General features: G+C 37.2%; 1 protein-coding gene and 1 long non-coding RNA gene across 2 annotated transcripts in view; one reads left to right on the forward strand and one right to left on the reverse strand.

Moving 5' to 3' along the window:
- Window positions 1-15,791, reverse strand: part of AK5 (adenylate kinase 5) — a 95,296-nt gene that overhangs the window by 35,837 nt on the left and 43,668 nt on the right. The window contains exons 7-8 of the mRNA XM_027463074.3: window positions 11,521-11,611; window positions 5,004-5,080 (exon numbers count right to left, since the gene is read on the reverse strand). Of these exons, the coding sequence (XP_027318875.1) occupies window positions 5,004-5,080; window positions 11,521-11,611 (168 nt within the window). The remainder of the gene's footprint in view (window positions 1-5,003; window positions 5,081-11,520; window positions 11,612-15,791) is intronic.
- The window catches only part of LOC140003022 (uncharacterized), a 90,236-nt gene that overhangs the window by 19,388 nt on the left and 55,057 nt on the right, over window positions 1-15,791 (forward strand). The window lies entirely within an intron of this gene.

Here is a 15,791-nt window from a genome sequence, read left to right on the forward strand (position 1 = left end):
CTGTTTTTCATCAGTTTGCTTAAAGCTTTTCTCCTGCTCCCCTGCAGCCTCGATTTGTATGTGCTCTGGGCGGGAAGCAACAGCGAGCTGCAAGCAGAATTGTCACTGCGTGGCAACAACTTTTAATCACGAGGTTGTTTTCTCTCATTAGAATGAAAGTAAATCTCTTCAAGAGCTTTTTTTCCTCCACTACACTTTGCTTTTGCTTGTTGCTTTTCAAGTGAGCTGTCGCATTTTCTAATTATAAAACATTCTATGCTTACATCAAAGATTGGGTTATGCAATTTACTTAATTCAATAGATTGCTTGTCACTGCTGAACAGAAAACCTTTTGTTATCTTTCAGTCTTTTTTACATCTACTTTTCCTAGATCTTTGACATACTTGGGAAAAAAAAAAAAAACAACACAACATACATGCACACACAAAAACAGTCTTTCCTTTGCATTTGCCATTGTGTTTACATAATTGCACAAGTAAATGTGGTCTAGCACTGGGAGGGTACGGAAGAAATACCTCAGTTATAAACTGGTAGTTACCCTTGAGGCACAAAAACATGTTTTCATGTTCTGTAGATTTGAAAACATGTTTGCTCTGTCCCCCAAAACACAGAAAATACAAAAACATTAGAGTTAGATAAAATATTTTAAACAATTTTACTTGGACTTTACCTGATGTTTATTACCCTGATTGTCATATTTCCCAAATTTTTAAGGATTCAATTCCACAATTACTTGGAGTGTATTCACTCCACAATCATAGAACTTATAACTGTATGTTATAAGTTCTTCTTTAATTAGCTAGTCTGAGGAATATTTAGACTAAGATCATCTTGAAAGCCTTGTTTTCACAAGAAAATAATTGGCTACTCTTTTGTTCTGGAAGTCTTTTATACTATTCACTGATGTGATTTTTTTTAATGCTCCTTTTTGGCCTGAATGCACTTGAAATAAGCCACATGGTAGATTTCTAATTAAAAATAAAAATAAAAATCCAGTTCTTAAAGATAAAATTTGTCTGATCTTTGGAAACAAGTGGCATTATATCAACAACCTCTCTGTGAAAGTTGAGAAATTGAATGGCAAATAAAAATGAACACAGTGAGCAGTGAAAACCTGCCTCCCACTTGAGAGCATTCCGCAACAAAAGGCGCTCCTTATTAAACCAGCCAGGCACTGTTCATGGCAGCAAGTTCTGCAAACTGAGGATGTTCTAAAAAGCCTAGGTCTTCCCTCATCAGAAGCTGTGCCATTGCAATCAAAAGTGAGTGGCTATAAAGATATTCCTGTGTCTTAATATGGGTGAAAATATTCATCAGCTTACTGTGCTTTGTTTTTCAACCAAGTCATGAGTAGTGTAACTGTTGCTCCAGCAAAGGGTATAAGGAGTGCTACCACATGGATCACTTGGCAGGTATTCCTAGTGAGAGGTACTAACTGCTTCTGTGTTGTTTGGTAGTATTTATTTTGGGCAGTTGTTCTAGACAGCTAGCTTATTCTTTCTGTAATACTGGATCTGACAGCTACAGATCTGAGAACATAAATTAATATTTGTGTTCTTTAGAAATGATTGGTTTTTATTTAAAAATAATGTCAGTATTTCCCTTTTGCCTTTCAGTGCTGTAGGAATGTAGTGATCACAAGTGTTCTAGTTCCTGAGGAATTCATGCATAGCCAGCTTTTTTTTTTTTAATTGTTATATGATTAAAAAATAAAAACAAAAACTCAGAAAAAGTTTGAGCTTTGTATTATACATACTTTAAAGTAATGTTTGATCTCCCCTGTGTGTTCCTCTGGAGAAGCTAGAACTTAGTCTCAGCTAGTGTTGCTTTGCACTCTTTCACTGGTAGGTATGGACTGTTTCCAAAACACTTCCCTGTACTTCAGTGCACCTAGGTGAGGTGATGACTACACGGGGAGGGAAACCACACCATGGGTCTCCTTGTTCCTGCCTGTTGGTGGGAGAGGTAATTCTGGCAGAAGCAGTGCATGTCCTGAAGAGCTTGGATAATACCTCATTGGCTTAGTTTACACTGGAGAATTTCCTACCTCATTCCGAGAACGAATAAATGCAAAGGTGTCTGTGTACGTCTGTTTCAGTTGTGCCAAGTGCTACTCATCCTCAGCTGTGGCTTTGTCTTCAGTACACGCTGTGTACGGCTGTAACCCCCAGCTTCTCTTGCTCAGTGACTACCAAGATGTTCTGCTAAAACTAAACCATTTTTAGCAGCTCAGCTGTGCAAGGTTGCTTAGAAACAAGCCTTCTTATCCCCCACATTCTCATGACACATTTCCTATGCAATAACATCACTGCATGACACATTTGTATCCAGACAAGCGTTCCTTTTCCACTTGAGATTCTCAGTGTAAAGGTTGTTGGTGCTTCACACAATTCACAAACAGCATGCGGTAAATCACTGGGGTATTAAATCACTGCCACAGTCAAAATGAGCTTAAGTTTTGAATGCAAGCAGTTCTTCACTCCAGAATTTAGTTATTGATCTTTTCTTCCTGAGAGTAATTTGTAATTTTCTTTTTGAGGCTGGCTAACTGGAAGGTGTAACAACTGTATGGTAATCGCTCCCTTCTTTGCTTTGGTATAGAATACTTGCATCATAACAAAATTTGGATCCTAAGGGCATGTTTACAATTGCTTTCTCCCTTTATTTTCTTTATTACCATATAAAAGAGCCCATACAAACTGGCTATAAAAATATTAACAATAGAACTATTTACACTTTTTAGATGTCACTAATAACTATCAATTATATATACTTTGAGCTGAAGATGGTCATTGTCAGCCACTTGGTATTTGCATATCTGTTTATGACTGAAGGATTTTTAGCACTGTTTTTACTTAATTCTCCTTCTCTGTTTGGTAACAGTGTTGCACTTTTTCCAGTATGGCAAAGTGTCCATCTGGCAAAATAACAAAACAAACAAAAAAATGAAAAGCCACATCTGGCAGAAGGAGTAATTCCTATTCACAAAGACTACAAGGTCCCATCATAGTCTTCTCGTTTAGTCTCATGTAAGAACCACATGCAACTTCATTCAAAGCTATAGTCAGTGCTTTTATGGACTGTGCAATGTATCACTGGGGAAACATATAGTTGGAAAATATAAATTAGTACAATTTTCATATATTTCTTAATGTTATTTTGTAACTGTAAAGCTCCTTGTGCATGTTATCTTAACAGCATTTCAAACATTATGAACCAAGACTGTAATTTCCGCAGTGTTTTTACTCTGCCAAAAGGACGTATTTTGTTGATAAAAATGCAAAATTTAGCATCAGCAGAATCCAAACATGATTTAAATACATTTTCCTGCTTTATAGGACATAAAGACCTATAAAGACCCTGCTCTAAACAACAAGTACAGTCAAGACAAAAATGAGAAACTAAAGAGTTTCTTGGGATAGAGAAGATTTTATGAAGGATTTATGAAAGAATGGAATTTAAAATGGGATTAGGAGACAAAAGTATGCTGTCTGCTTGACAAGAAGACAAACTGAAATAACTGTATCAAAAAGAACAGTAAAAGGATCACAAATTAATAGGAATCAACAGGGCTAGAACACGCAGTGTGTTGCAGGTGAGGATAGAGTATTGCACTGAATATAGTGAAAGAAAATGAATGAATGGATGGATGGTACTGGATGAAATTCAGTTTTATTGGTCCTGATTTTATCGCTAGCTTTGAGATTTTGCAAGAAAAGATGTCTTTCTGATATAATGGAGAAAAAGATGAGAACAGTCTCAAATGCATTTGAATGGATGATAACAAACACTAACATTCTTTGCCAAGTTGTTCACAACTCTGGGAAAATAGTTGTAGTATTTGTGAAGAAAGAAGAGTCATGCAAAATTGAAAGACAGAAACCAAAACCTACAAAACCACCACCCTTAAGTATGGCAGTGTGATAGACAAATAGCTTTAAAAATAAATTCTTTTTAATTATGTCAGTCATTTAGTGCTTTAACAGCACTGTAACAAGAGTAATGCTTAGTACAGTAACAAGAATAATGCTTAGCACAGTATCCAAGCCATGCTTCATCTCATAGGACATTTTACTTTTACTTCTAGTACAGTCTTGTATCTTTCACTGCCTACAGAATCATGATGTGGTTGAAATTGGATGGGTTGGAAGGCAACCTGCTCCAGTGTTCAGTCACCCTCGTGCTTTCCTGATGTTCAGTTGGAAGTTCACATGTTCCAGGTTGTGCCTGCTGTCTCTTGTCCTGGCATTGGGCACCACTGACCAGAGCCTCGCTCTGTTGTCTTTGCACCCTCCCTTCAGATTTTTGTACACATTAATGAGAGTCCTTCTGAGCCTGTTCTTCTCTAGGCTGAACAATTCCAGCTCCCTCAACCCTTCCTCACATGAGATACTCCAGTCCCTTCATCATAGTGGCCCTTCACTGGACTCTCTACAGTAGCTCCATTGTACTGGCATCCAGAACTGGATGCAATACTCCAGATACGGCCTTACCAGAGCTGAGTAAAGAGGAAGTATAGGCTGTATATACACTTTGAATAGAAAAGCTGGTTTCAACACACTGTAAGCATTTGTAATTTTTTTTATAAGGACTTTTCTTTTTCAAGAGAAGTATGTTTCATTTGGTTTTAGTTGTTCTACTTTTTTTTTACTACTTCATGTTTTCATCCCTCTTTTGAGAATTGTTTTATTCTGTTCTTAAATATACAGTAGACTTGCAGTGCATTCCAACAATTCTTTGCAATATTTAGCAACGCTTAGAAATTCACAGAGGATTCTCAGCAGTGTATATAGTAATGAAAGATATGGGCTCTTAATAAATATTCACTCTTCTTATAATCAGAAAGCAACATTTGTGTGTCACAAATTTACTAATATTGCACTTAAAAGCACTTACACTTAGCTACACTTACAGTTCAGCTACCCTGCTTAGACAAATTGTATAGCAGTATATACATAATCTAGAAAACTCTCTCTTGAGAGGCTGTATATACATAAACTTACCTGGTCTTCAAAGTCAAATTCTGTATAACCAGGATCTCCAGAATCCATAATCAGACCACAATCTAGTTCATTTGGCCCTAAAATAGGAAAGTAAATTTGACATTAGAAATATTTTGGAAAATTTCACTTTGTGATGAAACACTCTGATATTTCTAATTACTTGTATGTATGGAAGATCTGTGATCCAAGGATTTATTCAGATGTGCTAGAAAACCTGGGTGAACAGTATTCTATTAAAAAAGCCTTCAAAGCATCCATAAAAACTACCACAAATCTTGATAAGGGACAGATCTACTAACCAGTGAATTGTTTGAGCTAGCTTGCAAACTAATTGGGCAGTGTGGTCTGCCTGCCCTGACTTGCAATTGTAACACTGCCATGGGAATCTTAGCTTAGGGAAGAATACAAGCCAGAGTTAGGAAACATAAAGGAAGTACTGACTAATCAGCAATTAGCAAACATGGATACTGGAGTGATGTTGATGGGGGACTAAAGCAGCATGCTTGCAGCAGCAATAGTCCTTGTTCCTCTCTCACCCTTTCCTAGATGACAGCATGGCTCTGGCCCTTTGGTCCATCATCTTCCTGTATTGGGATCAGTAGGTTGTGCAGCCTCTTTCACTTGGGATGACAAAATCCAGTTGCTTAGAAGACTTGAGCTGGTTGAGCTTTACTAGCTTATATTCAGCTGGACAGCTGAAGGTGCAGGATAACAGAAAACTGGGCTTGGTATTTTGAGGAGTCGTGTGGGTGGGTAATCACGGCTAAATAAGAATGGGAGGATTAGCCACCTTTCTTTCTATCTAAGTGTAGCAAGGATGTAGTATGAACATCACATTTGTTTTCTGGCATCACCAGCCCATGCAGTTTATCTCACTCCTGGGCAGTGAGGAAGGAAAGAGTCTCCTGTGCCCTCCAGATGGTGCAAACCTAAACCAAATCCTGCAAATATTCAATTCATTAAAATGTCAATAGACATGTGCAAGCAAGAGTATTTTTCACAGCATTAATAAAATTAGGTAATTAAATACTGTAAGGGTACACAGGGTTTTAAATATTACAGGCAGCCATGAGTGGGACCAATAAGAGTCTTCATATGGAAAGGAGCAGGAAACACTAAGGGGCATATAACATAAGTACTTGGTACTGGGCCCTCATGGCCCCAGTCAGACAAGGTCACTGGTGGGGAAGGGGAGCCAATCCCATCCCTCCTGGGTTGCAGGTGTCCCTACCCAATGTCCCTACAAGTGCTGGCCCGGAGGGTATGTGGTTTTAAGAGTAGTGTTGGCCTGGAGATGATTTCTCCCTGTGAGAGATGCAGTGTGGATAGCTCTCTGTTACCAAGCACTATTAATAACAGATTTTGCAGTTCAACTTGTGCCAGATGCATTTACACATTATCTGCTTTTGTTTGTTTTTAAAGTTTACATAGTAATAATCTACGTAGGTGGTGAACTAAGGTTGCTGAGAGAGGGAACAGAGGAGAGGAACTGGGTGTCATGATGACTAAAACCATAACTGCTTGGCAGAAAGGATGGTCCAGGGTACCTTAATCCATATTAGAATTGTAGCCAAAGTCATCTTTGCAACTCTTTGAACTACATAAGAGGCACCAGTGAAAGACTTGGGCCTACCATCTGCTGCTGTTTTTTGTTGGTGTTTTTTTTCTTTTTTCTTTTCTCTAACATTCACATATACTTTAAAAGATTGTTTAAAAAAATATATATAATTTCTGTCATACAATGCCACATATGCAGCATGTTCTCTGGCATATACTTTGCAGTCTTTTGAAAATACCTGTCTGTAAAAGATATATGCAAGCAAATAGAATTACAGCTACTGAGAGAAGCTTTTTTTTTTTTTTTTTTGATTTATTTACACAGCTGACATCTCACTCTTGATACTGTGTCATTGTTGGTAATATGATTTACCTAAGACTCAACCGCTACTACTACTAAACTACCTTGACCCATCAATCACTTTTAACAGCACTTGTGTGCAAGTATTTGATTAACTATCACTTAACTATGAAGAGCTGTATCTCTCCCCAGCTAGAAGCATTAATATGAAATATGGTGCTGGGAACTTAAATGTGAAGATCAGGCTGAAAATGAATACTCATGCATAAAATATCTTAAGTGACAAAAGCCATAATGGCTATACAATGTTAATGTGTGGTCAAGCATCTTAAGGGCTTTTATCTTAAACTAGGACACCAGCTTCCTTGGGGAAGCGTAACTCTTTTCCAGAGAATGTTTGAAGGTCAGGAAAATTGGAAATGTCTCTTCTTTCTTGGTTCAATGAAAGCTAACAAAAACATAACCATCTATCGCTGACCAGTGTACAGATTGCCCCTAGTGCTGTATGAATAAGCATGAGTTATTTGCTACTTTACAGTTCATTTTTTTTTGTTGGAGGGAGTACATTATGGTGAGTTTAGACTAAAGTTTGCTAAAATGGGTCTTCTATGGGAGGTGAACAGGCTCACTAACCAACCACTAGTACAAGTGGCAGCAAAAGCGTGCCAGATAGCCACTGTGCAACATACTGGGAGACACTTGTTCTGGCAATAGGCAAAGCTACTGACAAGGTTAAAGCTGAGAGGAGGGTGCTATGACAAATGGATAATGCAAAACTCCACTCAAATTCTCTGAGTTTCAATCATCAACATTTTATGTAAAACTTTTGGCAATAATCAGCTATCAAAGGAGAAACAAAAAATGCTGGCTTAAGGAAAGGAGGAGGATTTGTTAAAGAATTCAGAAATGAACTTGCCCTGCTGTTTTAAATGACTCTGCATCCTGCAGATTTTGCAGTCTTGCAACAAAACAGATGATCGTAAGTAAGTTTCATTGCATTTTCTGAGTAAATTGTGTCATTTTCCCTTTGATAACTTGGTAGACAAAGAGCTAGGTTATAAAATAAAATTAACACTTGTTTACCACTGAGAGGGAAGTATTATGGTCTGAAGTGTCCTAGTTCTGTTCAGATGGATGCCCCATTCCATTTGATAATCTCATCTCCTAATTAACTTAGAGCCTTGGTGTGCTTGTATGAGCTGCTCACAAATGATGAGGAACTGCAGCAGATTTAAAAGGGGAAGCTCAACAGTTAAAAATTCAAGAAAATGCACAAAAGCTCCACTGCCATAGAGAAATAACTTGCAGGCATCTGATCTGAAAAGGTACATTTGTGACTTGAAATACGCTTTCTCAATTTCAGTGCATGCATAAAGTTGAGGTAAAGGAAACTTGGTAATTATAATGTGCCCTCTGTTTTCCTTAGGGAAAAAATGGAGAGGATTTTATTATGTACAGTACTGCACAATTAAAAAATAAATCAGTTGGAAGTTTTTATTAAATCCCTGTTAACTGAATAATCAGCTCTCCAGGGAGGAGGGGGCTGCTGAAAAAAGAAACAGCACATCACCTAGTCACCTAGAATGCATTTTCCCCACCCCTTTTTTTTTTTTTTTTTTTTTTTTTTTTTTTTTTTGCTAGGCTTTGCATTTGACACTGAAGGCATCATTCATAAAGATTCATCTTGCTATGGACTCAAGAGGATCAGCACTGAGGGAAGAGTTGAATTAATGGGTGGCTGCATTTGTCCAGGGGTTTGCTGACAAGAGTTACTGCGAGGGCTGACAGTCTAGGAGAATAACTCCCTTGTCCCCTGAAGGGGTGCAGAGCTGTAGTCATTCACTTCTTTCCCCATGAGGCTGTACTTTTAAATTTTATGTTGTATTTCAGGCATTGTTTGTTGTTCCCAGGCTGAATTCCCCAGGACTGGTAATGGAAAGTTAGGAGGGTATGGCTGTTATGGGCTTGTATGTGGTTCCTACCAAAGAAATGTACCCCAGAACCTAGGGCTGCAATGGTCATAAACGTTTCTGGTCCTATAAAATACTTCAGCGCCTGGGTGTGTGTCACTTTCTCCAAAAGCATATTCATCCTGAAGTTTTCATAAATGCAAATGTCAGGCCTTGCTTTTTCACAGTTCACCAAATTCATTTACACAGAGAAGCCAAATTGTACTGATCTCTCTAAATTTAGTCACAGTTAATTTAACTTCCCTTTGCAAGGTAGCTATATACCATCATGGGAGGTAATTATGCTCCTTAGACATTTGTATTTGGGCAAATCATTTTATGTATTTCCAATCCTTGCTTAAATCTGTTACTTATTTGAAGTCCTGGTAGCAATACTATTCAGTGTGGTTCATTGGCTTGAATATGTCCATACTCATGTTTTAACAACTGTAGTATTTGCACTGTCTAACGCTGTCATAAAAGTAATGTAAGACTATCCTGTGAAACATGTTGCTTCTACTAATAACATGTTTAAGCTCAACACAATAAAATTGTCCTTTTATGTTATGGAACATGCTCTGAGGCACTGTATTAACTTAGTTAATGCATGTTGCATATAAGCACTTAAGCAAGAATGCTTGGAAGATAAATTTTCAGTGTGATAGAATACAAACGATTTACTAGAGGACTGATTAGCATTAGAATGATTACAATTTCATTTGTCTCTCAGTAAGATGCTTCTAATACAAATTTTATTGCAACCTTATTGAATTTCCTGACAGGTTGTTGCTCTTAGCAACGGTCTTAATATGTCATAGAATGCCACAATGAGAAAATTTGTATTATAATCCATAAAAATTTGCCATAGTTTTCTTTCAGCATGTAACATTATACAGTTACAACTGGATCTTACATGTACATCATACGAATTAGTTTGATGTGAAGACATTAAAATATTATACTAAGTCTCTGTTAGCCACCAGGAACCAAAATACATTGCAATATTGCTACAAGGATTAAAAGCCAAAAAGTGATTAAGGGAATGCTTGCATTGCAGCCTCTAGAAATTAAATACCTGGTTCCATAAGATCACTAGAAATCCTACTTTGAATCTTCTTACCATTATTGGTGCTCAACTTATGCCACAATGATCTAATTAGTGCCTGGTTTCTGACATGGTTCATGGCTCTCCTATTATTTTTGTGAATAATTTATTAAGTATAAGCTCATATTTTCAAGGAACAGACTGGGACTCATCCCAGATCACAAACATTTTGGGTGAATTGTTCAGCTTTTGCCAATCTGTGCTTGTCAGAGTTAGCACCTTTAAGCCATGTGTTTCATCTGCTTGCTATACAGTATTTAGCTCATTTAATCAGGAAATCCAGAGGTAATCATCAATACAATAGAATGGAAATGTCATTTGAGGTTAGGAATCCATCTCTTCTCCCCTAGAAGTAAGGCTATGCACAGAACAGCTAAGTGTGCCACTTAATGGAGAAAGCTGGTGGTCTTTTTTCTTGTGTGTCTTACCTTGAAGCTGACCACTACAAACCTGTTTGTTAGGCAATGCACTTTTTATCATTCTTTTTCACCCCTCATTGATAATTTGTCTTTATCTCTTTTTGAACATTATCAAAATGAGCTAGCCTGGAACCTCCCTCAGGATCTTCAAAGTATAACGTAGTCTCTCTGTCTGAAGCAACTGCTCTTTGCACACCTCACTAGTAGACAAGAAGTAATCCCCCACGTTGTCAAAAAGAGCTAATGGAAGTATTGCTCCTACTAGATTTCACCATTTCTCCTTCCTTGGCAGGCCCCAGATGATTGTTCACGATTACGAATGACTGAAGCCATCTTGTCTGACAATTTAGGGCAGCCAAGTTTTCCCTTAAACAGAGGAGAGAGCAGATACACAATTTTCTCTACTACACATATCTGATCTTTGTTTTATTAAAGCTAGTAAATTTTACAGAAAAACATTTCACCTAGAATTTTCTTTGTGTACTGTTTTGCATTACAACAGTTGTGACCTCAGCTACCTATATAACCCTCAACATCTACTCAGAAGGCAGCCAGAGATGCCATCTGCAAAAGGAAAATTGTATAGTTACCAAGGAACATTTTTCTGTTCCCTCAAACACAATATATCTGACAGATGTCATGGATTTTTACTGTTTTAGCTTCTTTTTTTCTTTAAATACATTCAAAATTCAGTAATATATAAATTAATATATAAATTAATATATAAATTAATATATAAATTAATATATAAATCAAATAATAATATGGGAAAAAAACAAACCCTTCCTGACATACTTGCACACAGTTTCAGAATTAGTACCAACTTTTAGGGAGGGAGTATGATCGTAAATCTCTTAGGATAGGTTTTCTGGTGACACTGAGGAACTAAGCCAGAGACAATTGGAACTGAGAAACATACAATTTTTGCATTAATGATGTAGGTTAGTGGATTATCTACAATATCTTAAAGTGAGCTTGTAGAAAAGCAGATGTCAACTAGGTTGTATGAAGTTTTCAAGTGCAAAGAGATTTATTTTTTTTTCCCTGGGTTGTGCAAATGTTTGCGTTGGGTCAAGATTTTGCTACAGTACATACATTCATGCTCAAGTAATATAAAAAAAGGCATTCCACAAATGTCATATGCAGTAGAAAAAAGTGTGGTTCTTTAAATCTTGCATTAACTCACCTGCTGCAGCCTCTTTGTTAGCAAATAGCTTACTGTCAACTGCCAAACTTATATCAAAGAACACTTCTTCTTCATCTCTGTCTGCATCAAACTATTAAGAAGAAAAAAAAAAGTGGCAGTCAGACACTACTTACTACTTGGCTGATCACCAATGTGTAATCCCAAGACTTTTAATTTGATAGGAACATTTCTAATTTTCTGGGTGCTGTCTGTTGCAAGCTTTAAGTACTTCAACTCAATTTTGACTGAAAACTGAACTAAATTTGTAAACCATTTTGTCCATTTCTAATACCTTGTCAGGAATGGTATCTACAGTAAAATCAAGTTGGTCTCAGAAAATGAAGTTTCAAAGCAGGAAGCAATACTAATGATACCTACTAAATGCTTTAGATAATTGAAAAAAATGACACCGTAGAGACTGGAGAAGTGATTACTTTCTTTTCAGGTTCTTCAGAGATTAGTGTGATAAAGTATATTTAACTTGCAAGTGAAAAATTTTCAGCAACTTCTAAAAGCAATTTTTGTAACAGGTATGTGTGTATGACTTCAAGTAGTTATGCAAAATTCTTATTGAAAAGTGAACTATTTTTGAAAGTGTGTTGTTATTTAGAAAAGAAAGCTTTTCTTGCTGTGGCACTAGCACAAAGCGTACTGACTCAGTTATAAATTAATAAAATGAGGAAAGCAAATCTTCTTTAAAATGACAAATAATTAATTGAGTTTCTTTCTATTTTGAACTTTTTTTTTGGAGTTATTCTGTTTCTTGATAGTTTGACCTTCCATTTCCTAAGTCTTCTTTCTCTATCCATTAGGATTTTTTTTGGCCAGGTGACATTGGACAGGTTTTGTTTTGTTTCACCCTTGATAATATTTATCAAGAGTTATTAGTTTAGATCATCACTTGTTGAAATTTTTGGGAAGGAAAAAAAAGTACATCTTATTATTCTTGCTCTGAAATTCTTCTAATTTTTTGAATTGAGGCTAGTTACATTACTATGGAAAAAGGGAAGAGTGTAACCCCATTTACTGGAGCAACCAAATAATGGTCCCAATGCTGGTCATTCACTGCATGCCTCCCTTTTTAAGAGTCGCTACTTTCAATCATTTTACATTTTCAGTGTAGTATGTCTTAGGATACAGAAATGAACCTCAGAAAAGCACTACACTACTGATTGTGTGCTCATTCTTCCAAGTCCAAAATTGTTGAGCACGTTTTCAGATATCTCACCAACAGCTGTCTGTCTCATGGTAAAAATCATAGGCAGGGAAAAACTTTGGAGAGACAAAGTGAAACCCTAGTAGGACCTTGGCTGCTGATATTTATGGAAATGAAGTTGTTTTCTCGATATTTGTCATAGAATACGGCACAATAGTTAATAAGATTAGAGAGGTACTGAATTGCTTATCTAGCACCCAGCATTGCCAAAACACTATCAGTCTTTTCATTATGTCTTATGATGACTTATGTAGCATTTATACTGCGTAAGCTGTTCTGTCACTGCCTAATGAAAATTTGCTTTCTTATGGAATTTTCCACAAGCACCTCAAGGTAAACCCAGAGGGCAGATCAGCCCAAAAAGTATTTATTTAGTGTGGCAGATGCCAGAAGTAGTTCAAAAACAGGGAAAGAGACGAAGGCTAGTTCTGTGGTGTGAATGGGCTGTGGAAGAAAATGGATGTTTGTGAGAGGCCAGAGTATGTAAGAGAAAGGCAGTTGTGGAAAGTTTGCTGCCAGCAAACTAAATTTTTGAAATTTTTGGTTTTTGAAATTGTTTGTGGCTCTGACTCGGAGGACCACTCAGAAGCTCATGCTGTGGTGCAGTGTGGTTGTCCATCTGCCTGGACAGACCTATCTATTCTTGAGGAGGAGTTTATTTAGTGTTAATTAAAACACAAACATTTTTTTTTTATTTAAAAGGCAGAAATTTGCTTGTTTTTACCTATTAGAAGAGGTAATTAGAATCTTAATTTGTGTCAAAACTGAAGCTTGTACTGCTGGGCATTTTATTTGCAGTGGACGTTATTATACAGAATGACAGCTTTCTTTGGAATTTCCTTGTTGATAAGGAAAGAATATCAATCTCTGCAAATTCTTTTGCACCAGTCTTTCTCTGAGGAAGTATGGGGACATGATTTTCTTCTATCACGTCTCAGCAGAAAGATGTACTAAATTTTATTAAATATGCTAGGGAAGATGTCATATAACATAACGTTTGTGGATATATGTAGCTGTAAAAACCAGTAAATTGTAATTAGGTTGTGTCTAATCATTACTGCGTAGGTCACACCACACTTGGAGAGATGACAGGCTTGCTTTCTCATTAGTAGCATTCTTTTGAGTAATCCAGTTTACCATGAAAAAAAGCGTGATCAATCTCAAAATGTTCTGAAAGTTCCAAGAATTTGAAAGAGCAACATCCCCCATTCAAAGAACACCAGCTGTGCTTCAGCACGCTGAAAAATCTGAGCTCTATAATGAAATCCTATATTGTAACCCAAAGAAAACCAAGTATTTGAAGCTTGCACATAGGCTCTGTTTTCCCCTTGAAAAATGAGAATTGTAATACCCTGAGCCACAGGAAGGCAAGGTAGCTTTCATAGAGAAAATATTTTTGAAAGAAAATAAGTAACTGTGTGAGTTCTGTACTTCACTGAATTGCTAAACATTTTAAAATGAAATCCTTTGATAATTATTGGAGGCTTGAATAAAACATAACAGGTACTCAAACAACCCTATTCACAAAGAACAAACAGCAGTAAAACTCTTATTTTTAACAGAACATGCCTAAATCAATAGGTTGCTTTCCCTTCTGAAAACAGCCCCCTGCCTGCTTCAAAACATACCTCTCTACAGCTAAATTATCTACTGGTATCTTTATGGATGGCTCAGTTCAATTATAGTCAAGGTCTATGTTGTATAGAAATGCAATTTTATTAAATGTGGCACTGAAACCATTTGGAATACACAAGACCTGTTAACTGTACTGTTACCTGAGCTGATATAACCTTTACCAATGATGCAGGAAGGAGCAAAGTGTCTCTTCCCTGGGAGGTCAGTGGGGTTTGAGGTCTGGACTCACTCCCTAGTCTTTCCCTCAATGAGTCACCAATGGGCTTTTGTACCTTGCTATTCTGTTTTGTTGGGACAGCAAAATATGGAGGGACTCAGCAGTCAGTTGAATCCCATTTCTATAAGAGACCTGGCTACAACTGAGCCAGTGTGATTTTCCCCAACCTTTCAAAAGACTATTTGGTGGCTATACTTGGTCAGAAGCTAGAGGAGTACTTTTCCCCTTACCAACATGCACAAAAACCGTGGGGCAGCAATCTCCACATGTGGTCTCTGCGGAGTGGTTCCAAGATGCATCTCCCTGTCATTAAGGACAGCACAAGAGGCTTTTTCTACCTTCTTTCTCCATCAGTTCAATGATGCTGTACTACCTCTTCCTCCCACTCCTTTTAAAACAAAGCCAGTGATTCCAACTCAGAAACATCATTATTCATAGGATATGAGTTTACCACATCCATGCACTGTATCTATACCATGCTGTTTTGCTCTCACCCAGCTCAGGGGAATGCCTCCCAGGAATTAAAGTAGGAAGAGATCTCCGAAGTCTCCAATATTTCCTTAGTTGAATTTCAGATAGTTTTGGTTTGCTCTAGCATCAATATTTAGTAGAGGAATGACAAGTAGAAGCCACATACCTCAGTGTGTGTATATTTGAAAATAAATGATGGCTGGCATAATTATGAATTTTCTGGAAAGTTTGTCCCAGTTTCATGGGAAGACCATTCAGCTGTAGGATTTGATGCTGACACAAAGCCATATATATAAAATGATGGAAAATATTTCCTACATACCCTGCACTGTAAATAATTGTTCTAGGGAAAGCAGGTTTTACACGCTGCCCTCAGAGACAAAATGATTAGTATTTCTAAATACGTGTCCAAGAAATCAGAGCCAAGAAAAGGAGCTTTACAGGAAAATGATCTGAGTTGTTGAACGTAGTGAGTCTCACTGGTGAGTGATGATAAATGGTGTTGAGTTAAAAAAAGAAGTGCACAGCTCTTCCCTTACAGGCTACTGGAGGCAAGCATCAAGGAAACTGCAGTTAAGTAGAATTTTGTGTGAGGGTGAAGGCATTCAGTCCAGCACTGCCCCTGTGGACTGATTCACCCAAAGTGACACTGCTGGTCTTTGCAGGTGGTTTATCCAAAATGGCAGCCTCAAAATAGAGGAAGATCAAAACAGCATTTGAAATTGCATTAGA

Source organism: Anas platyrhynchos, chromosome 8 (genome assembly GCF_047663525.1).
Source record: "Anas platyrhynchos isolate ZD024472 breed Pekin duck chromosome 8, IASCAAS_PekinDuck_T2T, whole genome shotgun sequence".
In the NCBI taxonomy this organism is placed as follows: domain Eukaryota; kingdom Metazoa; phylum Chordata; class Aves; order Anseriformes; family Anatidae; genus Anas; species Anas platyrhynchos.